Source organism: Tenebrio molitor, chromosome 4, assembly GCF_963966145.1.
Source record: "Tenebrio molitor chromosome 4, icTenMoli1.1, whole genome shotgun sequence".
NCBI classification, from domain to species: domain Eukaryota; kingdom Metazoa; phylum Arthropoda; class Insecta; order Coleoptera; family Tenebrionidae; genus Tenebrio; species Tenebrio molitor.
Window position 1 is genome coordinate 23,841,245 of NC_091049.1, and position 20,155 is coordinate 23,861,399.

Here is a 20,155-nt window from a genome sequence, read left to right on the forward strand (position 1 = left end):
TGAGCAAAAGTTAAAAGGCTATAAAAATGTACAAAATTGAACCCATTCGATTAGGTAATGAATGATTGTGTAATGTGTTTAGCGAAAGAAATCAAAATAAAATAAGAATTGAAACTGACAGTATTGTAGTATGCTTTCGATAAACCACTCCAATGAAATACCAAAAAGAGTTTACAAAATAATGTTACTACCTACATCAAGTAGGACGCAATTTTTTTTTATCTTGCTGCGTCAAAGAATTCAATTGAGTAGGCTGTCAAGATTTCGAATTTTCGAAAATGTGAACGACTTATGAATCAATGAGAAATTGTACAGCGACGTCACTGGGACATGTCGCTTGTCTCTGCAAGACAGGAAACAGATGACCCTAGAAGAACTGATTGATTCCTGTATATTCCTCTTTATTTTAGGAAATTGCAAAAATGAATGGAATTTTGAAGCAAAAATTAATTCAATCTCACCCCTTTTTTGCCTCTAAATTTCTTTCACATAAAAATGGTGATAGATCCCGAGCTAGTTTTATCCAACACTTTAGGTATTCATTACAGTGTGTGATAGGCTTGGTATATTGGGTTTAAAAGCGCTAACCACCACATAGCGTTCTGCAAACTATCGGTTCGGTAGACTCATCATACCCCCTATGGCGAATGTAATAAAATACTTCTGCCGTTGTGTGCTCATGCAGGCGCTTTCCCAAAAATTCTTCGTTTTTTCAAAATTTTATTTAACCAAACGAATGACGTTTATGTGAAAATTTACTAAACTGCTCAGCTAACTATGTTTTATGTTTTTTAAATTAAATATCCACGTTAAAATGTATTGTGACGATCACTTAAGGTAGTGACGTCACGGGATTTGACGCCGTTGGGCACGCGCATTCAAGTCAGTTGGAATCAAGACTGTCTTGATTTTTGTACCATTAGCTTTTATTTCATAACCAAAATATTTGTCCAATTTTTTTTAATGTCGTTTTGAAGTTTGTTTTCCCAGATCACGACACTGCGGTAATCTTTCTCTTTTCCCTAAACATTTTGCACCACCTTAAAAGCCTTAACTTGGGCTTCATCTGTCATGGGTGAACTAGAGTCAAAAATAAATTGCTAATTTTTCCCCACAAAGTCATCTCGTTTACAACCTACGTCCTACATCATCACTTTGTTTCCCTACAATTTTTGTTATTATAAAATTGCATAAAACACAAAACAAAAGTAACCCCTATTACATACAGTGTGGAAACTTTAACTGGAATAAAATGCCTAACTTCGACATAGGCGATTTTTGTAAAAAATCCCCAAACAGGTCAATTTTTTGTTTTTCCTTACCCACATTTTGGCGCATATGGTTTCTATACAGGGTGGAACAAAAGTATCAAATATTGGCTGTAACTTTTTAATTTGACAATTTATGAAAAAATTTTTAATATAAAAATTGATTGGTGTATTATCCTGCATTATCTGGTCTTTCTAGTTTGTTTCTATCTTCTTTTGTTTCGCTGCTATGGCAACCAACTTTGGTTTTTTAAATAGCACCCATACATTTTTTGTGTGATTTTCAAACAAGCGTATCTTTCTGTATTCATAAATACAGTTTTGCCATTATGGGGAAAAAGAATCAAATTAAAAAAAAAAACAAAGGTGATAAAATTAACTTACTAAGTACTTAACAAAATGCAGTATTAAGAATGCTATGGAAATTTGACAATTTTTGTTGAACGTCATGCATGATAATAAACCAAACAATTTTTATATTAAACATTTTTTCATAATTTTTCAAATTAAATATAAAAATGGTTTGGTTTATTATCATGCATGACGTTCAACAAAAATTGTCAAATTTCCATGGCAATCTTGATATTGCATTTTATTACTTAGTAAGTTAATTTTATCACCTTTGTTTTTTTTTAAATTTTATTTTTTTCCCCATAATGGCAAAACTGTATTTATGAATACAGAGAGATACGCTTGTTTGAAAATCACACAAAAAATGTATAATAATACCAATTATTAAAACAAGTGCTTTAACTTCCATTTAACAAAAATCCGGCAAAAGTCGGCACGAAAAATTTTGTGTATCACACGTCCAGAAACTGTTTTGCGAGCATTCGTACTTACAATACTCGTCTATCGACTCGTATTGCAAACCGTACTCATGCTCGCAAACGTGCAGTTTCTGGCCTTGTGATACAAATAACTATTCTCCATTATCAGATAATAATAATGAAATATGATTTATTATAAAGTAGTGTTTGAGACAAAAAATTGTCTACGTCCATACATTGCATAGAATTCCTCTACAACATGACCGATAATAATCTGCAATGCGTGCTCTGCTTTGTTTTGTTTTTGATCACATTATAAGTTTAAAATGTAGTCTTAAAAAACAACTTGCGAAAATAAACAAGATTCTGTATGAAAAGAGGTTCACAGTTAATCTAGATGTAGAATTTCTTTTGAGTGAGTAAACAAGATAAATTATACTTCTCTGAGATTTTATCATAAACATTGGCATCCAAGCCTAAAAGTTATTTATTATCAGATAAAACTGATACATTTTGTTGTGACTGACTAAAATTGGAACATATTAGAGGCGAAATGAGGGTTTGAGGACCGAAACATTTTCAATAGTATTTGAGTAAAACCTTAACAACGAACACCAACTGGATGCGAAACGATATCATTAAAAATGCAGCTCAAATTGACTTAAACACCACTTTCTTTATTTGATTTGTTACCACAGTTACAAAACACAAGCTTTGTATTGTATTTATTTCTGAAAATAAATAATCAGTGCAAATATTTGGAATAATTTCCGGTGCACCCTCCATTTTAGCAAATTTCTTCTCTGTACTTCTTCTTTTTTTCTGTACTATCATGTTTGCAGTTCTTTTGTTAAATTTTACAGTTGTAGTTTTTACGTTATCTAATCATCTGCCGATTGAACCGTCAAGAGGTTTCTTACTACTTCCTCGAAAGAAACCATCTTTTACGATTCCTTCAGAAACTGCTAGAAGTATTTTATCTCATTTGCCGCTTCACCATCAAATGATATAATATGTGGCGACCTCTATCGACGCACCACGACACGTACACGTCGACAACAGGGAGAGCCATACCGAGGGGATAAAACACAGCGCATCCCCTAGACTCGCTCTCTCGCCGATCAACTTCAACCACGGCACCACCAACCACGCCGTTGACCATTTTGTTACTCATCAATCCATTGTTATCTTTTGTTATCGTTATTTGTTATTGTTATTGTTGCATTAAACCAAAACAACACATCAAGCCGCCTCATTCATTCTGGACCAACAAAGTACTCCACAAATATCAGTATAAATACGCCTCTCTGATAGAAAACCAACTTCACAACTAGTACATTAATTCAAACAAAAATTTTGAACGAAACCATTAAATAGTTATTTATGTAACATTGAGTAAAAGTAATACTTTTTTTACGAGAAGGAAAATTTGCCGCGCGAGCGAAGCGAGTGCGCAAATCCGCCGAGTAAAAAAAAGATACTTTACTAACGAGTTGGACACAAAAATTTTTTTTCACTACTAGTAATAAAGTCTAGCGTTATCGGTTGTCATAGAACACTGAGAAGTTTCGTTTTTCTACGTTGGCCCAGTGACAGGTAAATAATTTTTCATTATTAACCAGTGGTGAATAATGGAACAACCGTCACCTAGCAATGAAAGATTGTCGTCTATTTCATTGGTTAACATAGACGATTTTCATACCAACTGTCAAGAAGTGACAACTCGGGCCCGTCGCATCCGACAAAATCATTTGATTAATAATTATTATCAGGAAGGGTTTTAACGTATCTAGTAGTGAAAAAAATAGTATATAAACCACGGTGGAGGAGTCCCTTATAGCCTTCGCGCCTTACAACCCTCGGCGCGCCTCGGGCTCTAATCTTGGCGCTCTGGCTATAATCATGAACTTCTCCACCTTGGTATATAATATACTATTTGGCGCCCGTAAGTTTAAATAACCATTTTTTTCGACACTGTCAGTAATTGAAAATTTTCTCCTGTGTGAACTCGTGAGCCTTTAAAACGCTCGTTTCACTCGCGTTTTAAACTGGCCCATCCATGCCAAAAAAGCCCAATTTACATACATTTAACTCGTTAAATAAACTACTATTATAAATGAAAATTTTTATAATTGAGTTAAAAAATGACACGCAATGGCACTTTCTTTAACGCAAATGTGTGAAAATGTGATTCAAAAATCACATATTTTATGAACGCAAGTGAATGAAAAATCTTGCACTTTTTTTCGCGGACGTTAAAAATAGTACACTCACTGGCATAAAATTCGATCCATCTAATATTTTTATCAAATCTTTTTTTTTATGAGAACATATCAAATGTACGTTGTATATTTGATATGTATATCAAGTGTAAATAGTGCTAAGCTACTTTTTCATAGAAGACAAGCAAAAAAAAATAATTATATTCCAAGTCTGAATGAATGTTAACAGTTTTTGAGGATTTTCTACATATTGTTCTTTCGTATTGTAACTTTTCGACTTCCTTCACTTTTCCTCGATGATTTTTTTTCCTCCCTCATTTGGTGTATTGTTGGTTGCCGCATTCCCTCGGATGTTATTTTTGCGGAAAAATACGAAACAAAAGTAATGAGAAAAGAAATGTTTATGGATCCTACGTTGTGTTTTATTGTTCATTTTGTTTAATTAGGTTCTAACGAGAGGCCGTGCCTTCGTAAGGTTTTTCCAAATAGAATTAAAACGATTGAGCACACTTCACTTAAATTTTATTTAACAAATAATCGAGTGTGGTGGTGTTTGGTCCCAACAAATGATAGAAATAAATAAATGAATTTAATAACAGAAGTTGGTGGAAATTTGACTCAATGAAATTTGACTCTCGGCCCACGAATTGAGATCTGACTCAGGAATTAATGACTAAGCTGGGCAAATATATGAGTTTATGGCGCGAACAGCATTATACGAGTTTGAGATGCGAACTATGTGATCCGATTTAGATTACAATTATTTCCCCAATTAAATTTAACCCGACGCGATGCCCTGGAATCTCATAGATCACCCCGGTTTACTCCGGTGGTCGAAAATAAAAGGAAAAAAAGGTTCTAACAGGGCCAAAGGGTACCTCTCTTCACGTGTCAGCTGGCCTAGTTTGGTCGCTGGCCCCCTTGGGGGTGACGCGGCTAATTTTGTGCTCTTACGCCGGACCACAGCTTATTGAGTGTGACGGACACTGGCGGTAGCTTCCCGAACTCGAGAATCCAAAACATAAATAATGGAAATGTTTTATAATAATTGCATACTGGTTCCCCTTGACAAGAGCACGCTTCCCCAATCGGTAAATGCAAGAAGATCACATACTTCGCGATAAAGAAATTAATATAAGATTCTAAAGAGTCACGTGGTCATCAAAAGCTCAAAGAAAATAATATAATCTTTACTTTAGAACGATAAAGAACTAAATGCTGTTTGACTAATTAAATCGCGACTACAAATAATGTACAAGAATTAGAGAAATAATTTACCTTGTGAATGTAAAGAACGTGGTCACAAAATGGCTGCTGGAAGTACTGAACGTACCTCCGGCTACTTTGGAGATCAAACCCCGAGTGAATCAAAAAAGCCCTGTTTCCCGTCCCGCAATCGGTTTTATCATTTTTGGCGCACCCCACTTTCGCAACCCCTACTTGACCAAAGTGACCAATCAGCTCGGTTCTACTTTACGCCGACCGCGACACCCTTTCGATATCTCTAGAACTTTTGAAATTACAGTTTCCGTTTTCCACCATTAATTTAAATGTTTAAATTTAGACTTTTGTTAGGACCAGATCGAATGTACATAATTTGTTGTTGAATTAGAACTCTGAAAAAAAACAATAAATTACTGACTCTATACAATAATAAACCTCAACATCATGAAACAAACAGAATTAAAATGAAACAAACAGAATTAAAATGAAACAAACATAATAAACATGAAATAAACAGAATTAAAATAGAACAAATTAATCTTATTTTGAAACTTAAATTGGGCTTGAAACGCTGTTACGTAATTGTCATGTCATGCAACTAAATTCCGTTGATCTGCTACTTCTAAAAATTGTTCTACATTGGTTTGATTCCCCAAAACCTAATGAACATTAATTTTGTTGTTCTCTCAATTTGAAACCTGCTGACATCAAATTAATTAATCCAATTATCCCCTGACTTTAACTGGACTCCCCAAATTGTCGAACGAGTAAATTTTGCAATGTTTCTTTTCCCATAAAAACTGTTATCTTTGTGTTGTCTTCGGACAGGACGTGTACCTGCATTTTCAAAGAAAGGTTGGCAGATTTCACTTGAGGAATGTGGTGCCGACACGGCTTCAATAAAATTTACAACTGACCAGCATTTCCGTCGCAAATGGACGGTATTTAAAATATTTCGTTGAAATTATTTTAAAATTTAAATTCTTAATTTATCGAACCTATTCAGACCGTTACAGTATTTTTTTCCACTCTTTGCGCAGCACTGTTCGCGACTGTGTTGATAACAAGTAAATTAGTATTCGTAAAACTAAAATATGGGTTTAACTCCATCCGATACTGCCAGAGCTATTGCTTTAATTCAAGATGGACGGTCGAAGTGTTACGTGGCTCGCGTTCTATGTGTTTCAAGATGTAGTATCCAAAGAGCTGTTAAACGATTTCCAGAAACCAAAGGCTATACCAGAAGAGTTGGGTCAGGAAGAAAAAGGTCTACAATTGCCCGGGATGATCACTTTCTTACTTTAACAATCCTGAGAAACAGGGACACTACTGCAGTTAAAGCACGGAACGAACTGCAGAAGGTACGGGGTGTTGCAGTAAGTGAACGAACCGTAAGAAGAAGGTTAGGGGAACACGGTTTAAGTGCAAGAACACTCGCACATTGCCTACTGTGGACCAGGGAACACCGAGTAGCGAGGCTTCTCATTGCTCACGAACACCGAAACTGGGGAATTGAAGAATGGGGTCGAATTCTTTTCACTGACGAGTCAACATTTTGCCGCAGATCTCTAGATGGCCATCAAAGAGTATGGCGTAGGACTTGGGAAAGCGTTGCTCAGTGCAATTTTGTGCCAGGGATCAGTTTTGGTAGTGGTTGAATCATGGTATGGGGTGGCATTAGTATGGAAGCTTGCACCGAATTAGTGGTGGTAAATGGAGGGGCAATGACAGCAAACAGGTACATTAGGGACATTATTGAACCACATGTTGTACCCTTTGCCCCATTTATTGGTAATGACTCCATTCGAATGCACGATAATGCCCGTCCACACATTGCTCAAATCGTAAATGAGTACTTGGACACAGTTGAAATCCACCATATGATTTGGCCTGCAAGAAGTCCCGATCTTAATCCAATCGAACATGTTTGGTACATGGTCGGAAAACGAGTTAAAGTCCGAACTCCTGCTCCTGCAAACTTGAGAGACCTAAGTGCAGCAGTCATTCAAGAATGGCAAGAAATAGACCAAGCTGTCATTCAGGACCTTTTTGGAGGAATGCAAAGATGAATGGAAGCTGTAATTGAACCTAGAGGAGACAATATACGATAATGAGTTTTTAGTTTATCACATCTCGTGTTAAATTTTTAAGAGGTTTTGTAATAAGGGTGTTGAAATAAAATGTGAGTTTTGGTTTAATTACGTTAAAATTGAGTTACAATCCTTCTAAACTCATCAATTAACCAAACATAAAATATGGTAAATAAAATAAAACTTAATTGAAAAATTTAATTCAAATAATGCACATGGATCGAATTTTGTGCCGGTGAGTGTATATTTCAAACCAAGGTAAGAAAGTGCTTTCTTGCAAACCGCAGGCAAAGATTATAAACCGAGACGTAGGCGAGGTTTGTAAGTGCTTAAGGTCTGGTTTGAATACATTTTTTTTCCCTACCGGCACAACTTCGTTGAAAAAAGTCAAAAAAAAATGGTTATATTCCTGATTAAAACGAAAATTTTGAGAATTGAATAGTAGGCTGGGTTATTTGTTTAATTAACTTGTCATCGCATTTGAAGATTTGACGTTTGTTCGAAAATTTGATATAAACAGGGTAAAGTAATCTTATCTGTTTATTTTCCAGATTATATGATTGATCTACCAACTTGCTTTATTGAATTGGCTTTCATTTATTTATCAATATTTTATTTCACTTTTGACATTTGTATTTTGGTACAGTTTTAGCATAAACATTACATGATTAACTTTCTTACTTTAGCGAGAAAGTTGAATTTTCTCACCTCAAATGAGGTATCCACAGCCTACATTTCTAACCGGTAGGGAAAAAATATATTTCCCAACTTTTTGGTTTTTCCCAGTTATCTTATCATTTCTTTTATCTATTGGTAAATACATAGTAGGTAGGTATTGATACATTGTAAATGATTACGATAAATATTTGTGTACCTGATGGTGATTGTTCGGCACCTGTTCAGTAAAAAGTTTTAAGATGTTTGATGACGTAAGTACTATTACAAATATTATACAAAATTTGTTCGATCTAGAGTTCTAAGCGATAAAACTGTTGACATATCTCGTACATTCGTTGAATTCAATTTCACCTGCAATGTCAAAGATGCGTTTAAAAAACTAATGGTTTTTAAAATTGTTTGCTTACATGTTTTCTATGTTCCTTCTCTAACTTAATAAAATTGTACCGACAGTTTTGCCTTATCATCACTCAATTAAGATAAGAACTTATCTTTACATTCAAGATCAAGATGGAAAAATTAGATGAGTTGTATGAATTTTGTTCAATTCTTTCAGGAATTTGTCAAAAGACCAGGCACACTGAACCTAGGAAAAGAAAACGAAGAGTTGAACACAGCTAATTTAATCTTAAAACTCACACTTGATGATGACATTCAAGATTTCCGGTTGTCATCAGATGATCCCAAATTTGGAGGTTTCGACGATATCATATGTGAGCTCCAGACCAGTAAAGAAAAGTCCAAATTTGCGATACAGATTAAACATGTCAACGACGAACAAAAGAAGAAACTAAAAATTATAGATTTGCAAAAGAAAACCGGAAAATTTAGCCTGCTGACTTTTTTTAATCATTATCTGGAAATGGAAGATGCCTGTGACCCCTTTGACCTAATTCTATACACCAATCAGAAATTTGATTTTCAAGCTGAAAAAGAGCATATTGTCCTCGATGACGGAACTAACAAAAGCAACGTAGTAATGACAAAATGTTGTAGTCACCCATTGCTTAGTACCAACGAAAACACGTGTTGCTACAAGTTTAAATTTGCACAAAATCATGAAGATAAGACAAAAATAAAGTATAGCAAGTTTTTTGCAAAATTTTACATATACGTCGAACAAATGAACGTTATGCAGCTGCGGGAACACATTTTTGATAAATTTAACAAAACATTTTGTTGCGAAAATGACAATGCTTTGAAGCAATATCTACAATTTATCGTACGTTGGAAGGATCGGGAAAAATCGAAGAAAAAATTGTCCAAAACGGTGATGAAAAATGTTCTTTTGTTTAATTTATTAAGTGAAAATATAAGACGACCGATGATTAGTAAGGAACCAGTAAACACAAAGATCAAGGCGTTTCGAGAAGTCATTTTAAAATTTGACATCACCATTTTCAGTAAACAGAATGAAGACCTAGTCAAAAGTATTTGGACATTTGACAGCAACGAACTTATAAATGATACACAAGCACAAGAACTCATAGTGGATTACCAGCTCACCTCTAATGACAAGACACTTTTGGAGTTGCAATGGTTGATGGACAAATACCCTCTGTTGGTTGTCGATAGCGTTAAAACACGTAAAGCTCTGTCTTTGTTAGGTTCTGATAATAAGAAATTTATTTTGCTCACCGATTGTGACAGAATTGAGGATTTGTCGAGTTTATCTTTATTCCGAAATTTATCAGATCTACATCAGCATCCAGGTATTTACGAATCTATTGTGGGGACGTTCACTTGTGCCATACAGCTTAAGAAGAACAAGATTCCATTGGAAACCTATTTAGAAGAAAATGAAAATATCAAAGTTTTAATTACCACAGACAAGTTGGCTTGTATGGTGAACGGTCCGTTAGTGATATGTCCCGATAAAGAATGTGTGTCACCATTTTATATTAATAGGTACGTGTCGAAAAACATCATAAACTTAGAATTTTTCGAGAATGTGGACAAAGACACGTTAATATTGATCTCTTGTTGGAAAGAAAACAATCAGCTGCTGAACAACTTCAAGATCGTCTATGTTGAAGCATTCTTGAAGGACAACGAATGTAGTGATGAGTCTGGCAGAGTTATTTATGTTAGCGAGAGTGAAGGTTCCTGTGAAAAGTTTGAACAGTTTTGCCACAAGATGAGTAAGAGTAAAGCTCATAATTTCAAGTTGACAGAAAAGGGACAACTGGAATGGGTGAGAAGCAAGAACGGCATCGAAGATCTTGAAAAATTTCGTGTAGAAGGAAGTTTCATGGAAGAATCGGAATTGTTGAGGTACGAAAACAACACCAACATTGTGTGTGCAGAGTCGGGAATGGGAAAAACTGAATTGATGAAGTCTCTAAAAAGTAAATCTTCCTACAATTCTTGGACAATAATGATCTACGCTAGAAACCACTCTCAACATTTCAGACGAAAGAAAGATGACGTGGAAGCTTTTAAAGAGTACATTATCAACAGGATTTATAAGAAATACGAAGAGTTTGAATTGAAATTTTTAAAAATGTTGATAGGAGACACAAAATCTATTGTTGTTAGATATATCTGGGACGGATTGGACGAAGTCTCAAGTAAAAATTTAAAAATAATAATGAAATTAATCCGTGATTTGTCTGAAGAAGGTTCGAAGAACTGGATCACTTCGCGGAACAATTTAAAGCTGAGTTTGGAGGAATATTTTGGGGCATTGTCGTGGACCATCTCAGAATTCAACGAAGACCAACAACAAAGATACATCGAAAATAAACTGTCACATTTATCAAACAAAAGAACAGAAAATATCATCCCTACAATTCGTTCGTCTTCGCGTGGAAGTGTTATGGGAAACCCACTGCTGATTTATATTTTGTCAGAATTGTTTAGGATAGAAGATTCTGATTCGAGACACGAGTGGTTAACTGATGGGTCGTTTTCGATAGCGAAGCTGTACCAACACTTTGTCGAAGAAAAGTTTTACATTCATTACACAGAGAAGCACAATTTTGATCCCAACAACGAAGTTCAAACTGAACGAAACGAAGTCACCAAGAACAAGCGAGTTTACAATTATGAAAAGGTCGCCATGAAAATGTATTTTGACGAAGAAACTGTTGGTGACATGAACGTCGACGATTTTTTTAACAAAATAAAGTCGGAAAGTGATCATATTGGTATAATTACCAGAGTTGTCGAGATAGATAGTCCTCTGTTCTTACACAGTTCCTTCGGTGAGTACTTCGCAGGTTCGTATCTTGCGCGACATGATCCTCAGGGTGATAAATTTGATCTTTCGGACAGAAAGTACAAAAACATTAGACTTTTTCGTGATTCGCTTGTACAGACAAATTGAGACCACAGCACTTATTAACCCAATATCCCACAACGTTTCTCGCACAATCGCCTATTAGAAAAAATTAATGTCATTAATGACTTACCTCAGAAGGTATCGGTGTCGTTATTTACTTACAGCATTAGGGTTGTAAGTTCAACTTTCAGATTTGACCCTCCACCACCCGGCGGCACGGAAAATCAAGTAATAGTGCAGTGCTTATCAACATAATTACCGCCGTCTCGCCTCCGCATTTTGACTTTGTTGTGTTTTATTATGTTCTGTGTCAATGTTAAGGAACTTCCTCACGATATGACATGAGTATAATAATATACCTTTTTGAATTTCAACTACCAATGTGTTCCCTAAATCCAGAATTTTTAAATTTTTAAAAAGAGATTGCTGTACTATTCCCGTTGCTGAAAGTGGTAAAGTCGAAATTTTTTCTAAACATCAAAGATTTCTCATAGCACCGGAGAGCTCTAATATTTATTAATTTTTGTGTTATATGTCTGTGTTATATTATGTGAATTTGGAACAGCTATATCTAAAAGATATGCTTGCTTTTGTTGTTTATTTAAAACAATGATGTCTGGTCTGTTATGCTTAATATGAATGTCAGTTAAAACTGTTCGATCAAAATATAATTTGTAATTGTCATTTTCCAAACAACTTTCTGGTTTATAACTATAATGTGGTTGTGTATTCTTTAGTAAATTGAATTTAACAGCTAAATTTATGTGTATAATTTTAGCGAATATATCATGACGTTTCTTATATTCACTTTGAGCCAAAACGGTGCAAGAAGAAATGATGTGTTCAATAGTTTCCCCTTCAGTTCCGCAAATCCTACATTTATCAATGATCGATTGTAAACCGCATATGTGTTTTTTATAATTTCTTGTATTTATAACACGATCTTGTATTATTATTATTATCATTAGTATTAGTATTAATTATCTTGATAGCAGTGTGAAGTGATGACTCATGCGATGGACTTCGTCTATCTATTAACGAGTTGGCGGTTTTTGTTATTAAATATAATAATACATTGACCTCTTTTTTGTTGAAATGTACATTTATTTATTTTGTAAAGAAATTAAAATGAATGAATAAATTTATATCAATCTTTCATTTTTACACAACAAGTTTTATCCACACTTCTAAAACTTACGTACAGCATATTTGGGGAAGTTTAGCAATGGTAAGGATTTCACTCATTTAAATTAAGGCTGTTGCCTAGTGGTTGGCCAAGTAATGGTAAAGCGCGCTAAACGGATTCTAATTATTTTTCCACAGTTTTATGTTTGAAGCTATGGTGACTATATTTTTTGTTAAACATTAACGTATCTCACCGGGCTACTGTCTCAGTTTTTTGAAAAATTACTTCATTCTTTATAAAAAAATTAATAACGTTTTTCAGTAATTCTAGTTATTTTTGCTCAATTTTTCATTTAGAGACTATTTAAAAAGTGCATTGGATTCAGAAGAACGTATCTCATGGGGCTACTGTCTCAGTTTTTGGAAAAACAAATTAGATTGGAAGCAAAAAAATAAACAAAAGCCTCAACAAAACGCGTAAAATTCGGTTATTAGGCAGTCCACTATACTTCTCAACTACCTGGAGGTCGTAAACTCGGGTTGACATAATCACTACTTAATGCCCGCAATGCAACTTTTGTTGGGAAGATACTTGATTTTCTGTTATAAGCCTAGTAGGTACACTTAAAGTATTATCATGAGGAAACAAAAATAATGTACCTAGTTGAAAAATGAACTAATTTTTTAACTACCTAGCTTTAAAAAAATGAAAATGTTCTCAGCTGGTGTGTTTTAGTTATTATGGAAGCACTATTATCATTCGTCAGTGAAGTTAAGCAACGATGGCAGACCTCAGTGTTTGGATGGGTGACGAGGAAACAACGTTCTATTGTAACTTTAGTATATCATAGTTTCATTACTTAGGCCCGGTTTATTCACCTTCAAGTAAATTTATCTGGCCAGTGGTTGCTATGGTTTAGAATCTGCTATTGGTAGATCCGTGGTAATTACCGTTCAAATAAAGTTACTTGAAGGTGAATAAACAGGGCCTTAATCTCACAATTGTCTCTTATCCGCAATGTGGTATGAAGGAATTCTGCCATGGTTAAATTTTTCACTTGTTGCTGTCATCACCAACTTAAATCAAATAAAATATCGTACCAAGGGGGCTGTTATTTTGGGTACGTTTACATAAATTTATGTGACTAGCCCTGTAGGTTGACCAAATTTGTGACGGGTGTTTGAAAAACACAATTTTTTAGATAAGGCCATAGGAAAAAGTCACATGGTGTGAAATCACACGAGCGTGGAGGCCAAGGAATTTCTACATTTCGACTAATTATGCGATCATCAAAAAATTCTCCAGTGAGGAGTTGCTTCATCTTGTTGAAAAGAGGAATTGTGAATTTCATCATCATGCAGTTGATCAATAAATTGATCCAAAATTTCAGTTCGATATCTTTGGGCAGTCAGTATATGTAACATATTCTTTTATTTTATGTTACTTCGGAAAAATATTAGTCCAATTATTTGTCTTTGACTAAATCCTGCAAAACCACAAATCTTTTCAGTATATAATGCCTCTTCGACAATTTCATGTGGATATTCACTACTTAATTCATATTCTGATATTCTGCGAATTTAAATATACTGAAGTATGAAACCATGACTCGTCGGTGAATATAATTTGTGAAAACTCCACATTGTTGCCTACGTTGTCGCCAAGTCAATTGCAAAGACCTAATCTTCTTGGAGAATCTGATGGCTTCAATTCCTGCACTGCTCTGACGCGGTAGGGATAGACATGTAACTTCTTGGGTACTGTGTGCATTATTCCAACAGAGAGATTAATTTGCTGAGTCAATTGTCGGATAGATGTTTTTGGTGCATTTTTTATTAAATCATTAGCAACAATTTCGTCTGGTTTCGAACGGCTCCACTGCCTGGGTTTCGCTAGACACTACCAGTTCCACGAAACAGATTACAGCTCTGTCTAAAATTGTCTTAAACTCTATGTAATCTACAGCAAAGTGTGAAATTCAGCTTGAAATTCTTCAATACAATTTTGCACCGAATAAACCCAAACTCCTCCGACTTTGGTGCCGTTTCGAAAATAACTTTCCATTAATAAAGGTTTATATTTCACAGTGAAAATCATCGTGAGATAGAAAAAGCGAATGTTGTTTATTTGTGAAAGCAGTTGATTTATTATAATTCCACAGAAAACGAAACTCAACTTAAAAAAAGACGTTACACTTGCAAAACACAAATGACATCTGTCAACTTTCAAAGAAGGCATCATTTTCATTTCAACACGCGTTATATACCGAGTGACTGACGATTTGAGTAAATGATACATCAAATGAAATAATTTTGAAAACACCTCAATACCAACTAAATTAAAAAACATTCTTGGGTCCAGTTTATGACAAATGAACATCAACTGGTTTTGCACAGATTTGTAAAAATGCAAAGAACTATATCCATGTTGTATTTTTAAATAATTATTTGGTGACCGAAGTGTCAATACTGTCTGGAACAGCATGGAGGCAATTTTGAGCAACTTATTGTATATTTTGTATTGTTTACAATTTCACATATGTATTTGGTTATTTGATTATTTTGTTCTTTCTTTTAATGTATGGATATTCAGAAGGACGAATAAAAAAATATAATACAGAGTAATTTGAAAAAAAAAGTTGGCTATCGTCTAAAAGAATAAATGTCGAAAAAATATCGAATCAAACGACGTTGAAGTGTTTTTCGAACTATTTCATTTGATGTGTATTTATTCAAATCGGATAAAGAATAAGTAAGATACCGCGTCAAAGGTTTTTCGTCAGTCATCCGGTATATATTTATACAGTAACGCACAAAATTCATAAAACGCATCCTATAATTTTTGAAAAAAATGCAAAAACACGTCAAACAGTTTTTTTTTTAATTCTGCGTCTTTTAACGTAGAACACTATAGAAAAAAAAATTGGGATGGAGCCGAGTCGAAGACCCGGCCTAGTAACTTACCCGACATCAATTTAAACCAATCTGAATTGACCCGAGATACCTACCTAATTTTCTGTTAAAATTTTTACCAGTTATTACCGCCGAACTCTAAACATGCAAATAACTTTATAAGCCGCCATCTTGGACATTGTCGCAAATAGTACATATCATTTCCAACATAAAAACACATGCCTTTTCAACTGGTAATGTCAAATTTCCATGTCACCTCATTATTTTTTCGAGCAACCCCCACCCTCTTCCACCCCTCGTAGTCGGATTGACACCAAACTCTATTCGGTGGTCACTATTACAGAGTTATTTCCAATGGCAAGATCCGAGATTATTTTGTTAAAAGTTTCAGCAGTTATCGCCGTCGATCTATGAAGACGTAAATAACTTTATAAGTCCACCATATTGGAAAAATCCGCAAATGGTAAACACCGTTTCCGACATAAAAACACATGCCCTTTCAAACGGTAGAGTCAAATTTCCCTGTTCCCTTATTATTTTTTCTACCTACCCCACCCTCTTCCACCCCCCGTGGTCCGATTGACACCAAAAGCTTTTCAACCCGAGAGACCATGGGTCAGTTTGTGTTGGTCAAATTTGAAAGCAATCGATCAAAGCGTTTTTGAGTAATCGACAAGAAAATTACGAGTACCATGACATCCGAATTTTTGAAATATACTACATGCAGTACTCTAGAAGAATCAGACATGTCCACCTCAGATGGAATTCTGATACTGAGACGCCATTCTACCCGAACGCAGTGGTACCAGTGGTAAAATATATAAGACAGATTACTGAAAACAGTGTTGTTCCAATTTTAATTCATTCTGGGTACAAAATTTAAAAAATATAGGAAATATTAATCTAAAGTTATTTTTTCAGGTTTGGAGTAAACAGAACTGGAACCCTAATTTTATGCGATTTAGCTTTAACAATGTCGAGTGCAGAGGGTGAAGTTAATTTTTACGCTTTAATGAAAAATATGAAACAACAAAGACCATATATGGTCAACAGAATAGTAAACCCACTCACTTTACTTACGGAATCTTAACAACAATACTAAATTTTAGGAACATTACTTACTGACACACTTGATCGTTTTGGAATGTTTAATGGAATTACAAACTCCATTCAAAAAATCTCTTGCGGACAATTTCGTCACCAATGTTATCAAACAGCAGCTCAGTTACTTAAAACGATTTAGCTGGCACGATGAGATAGTTCAATCTTGGAGCCCCGAGCCCGCACCCCCTGATAATAACCTTCTGATTCCAACATATGGTTAGTTGTCCTAAAATATGACAGTCTCCTTTATTGGTTTTACATTTTTAAGTTGACGGTTATAAGAGAAGTAAGAAATATTTAATCATGCAGCAACCACACAAGGAAATGGCTTCCACATTTTGGAATGTGGTGGTAGAACACAAAATTTCTCACATTTTATTTTTAAATAAACTTAAAGTAAGTAGGTATAGTGTAAAATATAATTCATTTCTCATGTCTATACCGATGAAAGTAAAATATATACATTAATTTGTTTCAGGAGAAAAAATTCTTATGGCCTCGAAGATGCAATACTTCTTCAAAGGTAATTAGAGTGAGATATGTGAAAGAGGAGAAAACAGCTTACGGCACAACAACTCAGCTACTGTTGCAAGCGTATATGAAAGAAACTGGAGTAGTGAGAAATACATTTACAAAAATCAAAAAATGAAATGACATGTTTCTTGCAGATATTGTATGAAAATTTCATTTACGTATGTGAATTTAGTAATTGGAATGAAAGACAACTTCCAAATTCAAATGACAATTTCTTTCAAATTATAGATGAATTTAACAATTTTGCAAGACACTGGGCACCTTTGATCGCATGCAGGTAAGTATTATCATTTATATACAGAGTGTTTCTGAAATACGTGTGTTAATTTTAACCAGTGGAAGAACGCACCAAATCATGGAACTTTTCTCTATAACATTTTGATGAGAAAGCAATACAAATTAATTTAAAATTTGAAATAAATTAACCATAAAAGTATATACCCGCCTATGGGTAATGGCGAAAATTTTCTGTTGTGATAGAAACAGAGCTTTATTAAAAAGTTCCATTGTTATAGAAAAAAATAAATAATCAAAATTTAGATTCTCATGGTTACAAAAAATAGAAACTAGTTAATCACACAAAACGACTCGTTTGGTAAAAATTGTGGGGCAAAAAATCTTGAAACATTTTTACGAATTTTACAAAATGTTATAGAGAAAAGTTTCATAAATTGACGAGTTCTTTCACTGGTTAAAATTAACACACGTATTTCAAAAACACCCTATATACAGGATGGTCCCGATATAACCTGCCAAAAAAATTCTGGGTCATTAGAAGGATCTAACAAGTCCAAAAAACCCCCCTTCGTTAGGTCCAAAATAATGGGGATAAATTAACCTCTATCCACACCCATTCGACGCTGCTGACCACAAAAATACCTACCTACTCAGGAATTAATTGTTGGTGTTTGTAAGGATGTAAGGTACATAGGTACCTGAATCGTTTATGACAAATCTCAAATCTGACAAACTAAATCAAATTAATGACATTTATTGAAAACGCTGTACACTGTGTGCGTTAATTTACCAGCTTATTTAGGTACAAAAGATGATTTTGTAGATTGAGATGAATGAGAAATAAATAAAGTGGTGTTCCTGAATGTGTAAATAAATGTAGAGGTAGTGTGTGCAAAATTGTGGAAGAACTGTGTAATAAGAGTATTGTCTTAATTGTGGTTAAATAGCCAAAATAATGTATTGAATAAATTTATTTACACTTTACATATTCGTACTTTCCACTCTAACTGCCAATATTTACTAACTTATGAAAGGTAAACTAGACTAGAAACATTATTTTATAATAAATGTTCTGTGTGCCTTCCATTGGCATTTAAGCACATTTGAGTACGCCGGTATCAATTTTTATAAACAGAATTCAGCATTATTTCTGGGTTTTTACGAATCTGGTTCGAGGCGTCTGTTACGCGTTTCTGTTGTTGGCCTTTTGTATTTATTTCAACTTCGTATACCAAATCTTTCGTGTGGTCCCAAAAATTAAAATCCAGAGGGGTTAAATGGAGGATCGGCGACACCATCGTATTGGAATCAGTCAGAACCAACATCATATAAATGCCGATGTAGCTCCACAAAAGTACAACGGGACGGAAGAACTCCTTCAGGAAAACGGTCACCGTATGGTCGCCTTGCCGGTCTTGAATTACCACGTGTTTCGCCATAGAGTAAATGCAAATCGGCGTATTCTTGTTTTGTGAATTTCATAACTTTCTGAAGAATTCGCAAATTTAAAATTAAACTTGACAAATGTCATAGACGTTACAGGTACCGTTGCTAAAGAAATTACAGTCAAGTAACCAGAATTACCTTTTTAAAACCGATTAACTCATTAGCGTACAGCAAATTTTGATCGATTTTTCAATTTATTTATCTCGAAAAAGAAAAGACTTTCATTAGAAACATTTTTTGTGTATGAGTTCTACTCATCGTCACCTATTGCTGGATTTCTTCTGGCAGGTTATATCGGGACCACCCTGTATAGTTGTATTAAAAAGAATTTGTTTTATTGAAACAGCGATGGGGTCAGTGCCTGCGGTTTGTTTATGGTGTTATCTTACATTCTAGAGAAATACGAAAACGAATTAGAAATTGATGTGTGTAATGCCATTCGAATCGCAAGAAGAAGCGAAAAAAATTTCTGAATAATTCGGTAATACAGAAATAGTTAAATTTTAACAAGGGTTATCAATTTTTTTTCTTTTTAGAAACAGCTTGCATTTATATATTCCTTTGTTCGGCATTACTTTCGAAGTATTGAAGGGTATGACCATATAGAGGAATAATAGAATTTATCTAATCCCGTGGGATAAATGACACTTATCTCACTCATTTTGAGTGGGGTAAGAACATTATTACCGCACGCATTTGATTACCGCACTCAGTGGGCACTCAGTTCTTATCTCACTGATGTAAATAGATAAGATTTACCTTTTTTTTAATTCGGGGCGGTCTTAGATAAAATATGCTACATAACACGTGGGCTAAAACATATTACAGGAAATTCGTGTGATTACAGATGAACTCGGGCTACGCCCTCTTCATCTGCAATTTTCACACTGGAGTCCTGTAATATTGCTTTTATCCCACTAATTATGTAACGAACAAAAAATAACTATTTTATTACTGCAATATTTTTATATTTGAAAATTTATTGTAGAATACAAATAAATAAAATATTAATATAATAAAGGAACATGAGTTCAACTCTTAATTGATATCTCTACTAGAACTTTTTATTTATACAGTGTGGAACAAAATGATTTTCATCTAGTTAGTTACCTTTACATTACCCTTGTAAAATACGAAATGTCGCTCTACGAACCCTTAAAATATACCTTAAAATTTGAATGTGATTTATTGCGAAGGGATAATATGTTGCCAACTAAACTAAAGATTTCAAATGTGTCACCAACATAACAAAATAATTTTC

General features: G+C 34.4%; 1 protein-coding gene and 1 long non-coding RNA gene across 2 annotated transcripts; both read left to right on the forward strand.

Annotated features, from left to right (window-relative positions):
* Window positions 1-8,401: 8,401 nt before the first annotated feature.
* Window positions 8,402-12,680, forward strand: LOC138128345 (uncharacterized). Its single transcript, XM_069044548.1, has 2 exons — window positions 8,402-8,503; window positions 8,809-12,680. The coding sequence occupies exons 1-2, from the start codon at window positions 8,492-8,494 to the stop codon at window positions 11,578-11,580; spliced, it is 2,784 nt and encodes a 927-aa protein (XP_068900649.1). The 5' UTR covers window positions 8,402-8,491; the 3' UTR covers window positions 11,581-12,680.
* A 3,624-nt stretch (window positions 12,681-16,304) lies between these two features.
* On the forward strand, window positions 16,305-19,882 carry LOC138127515 (uncharacterized). The gene is made up of 7 exons (XR_011158258.1): window positions 16,305-16,443; window positions 16,495-16,630; window positions 16,683-17,073; window positions 17,156-17,293; window positions 17,346-17,488; window positions 19,241-19,375; window positions 19,431-19,882. It is a non-coding gene; the product is annotated as an uncharacterized lncRNA (long non-coding RNA).
* Window positions 19,883-20,155: the final 273 nt, after the last annotated feature.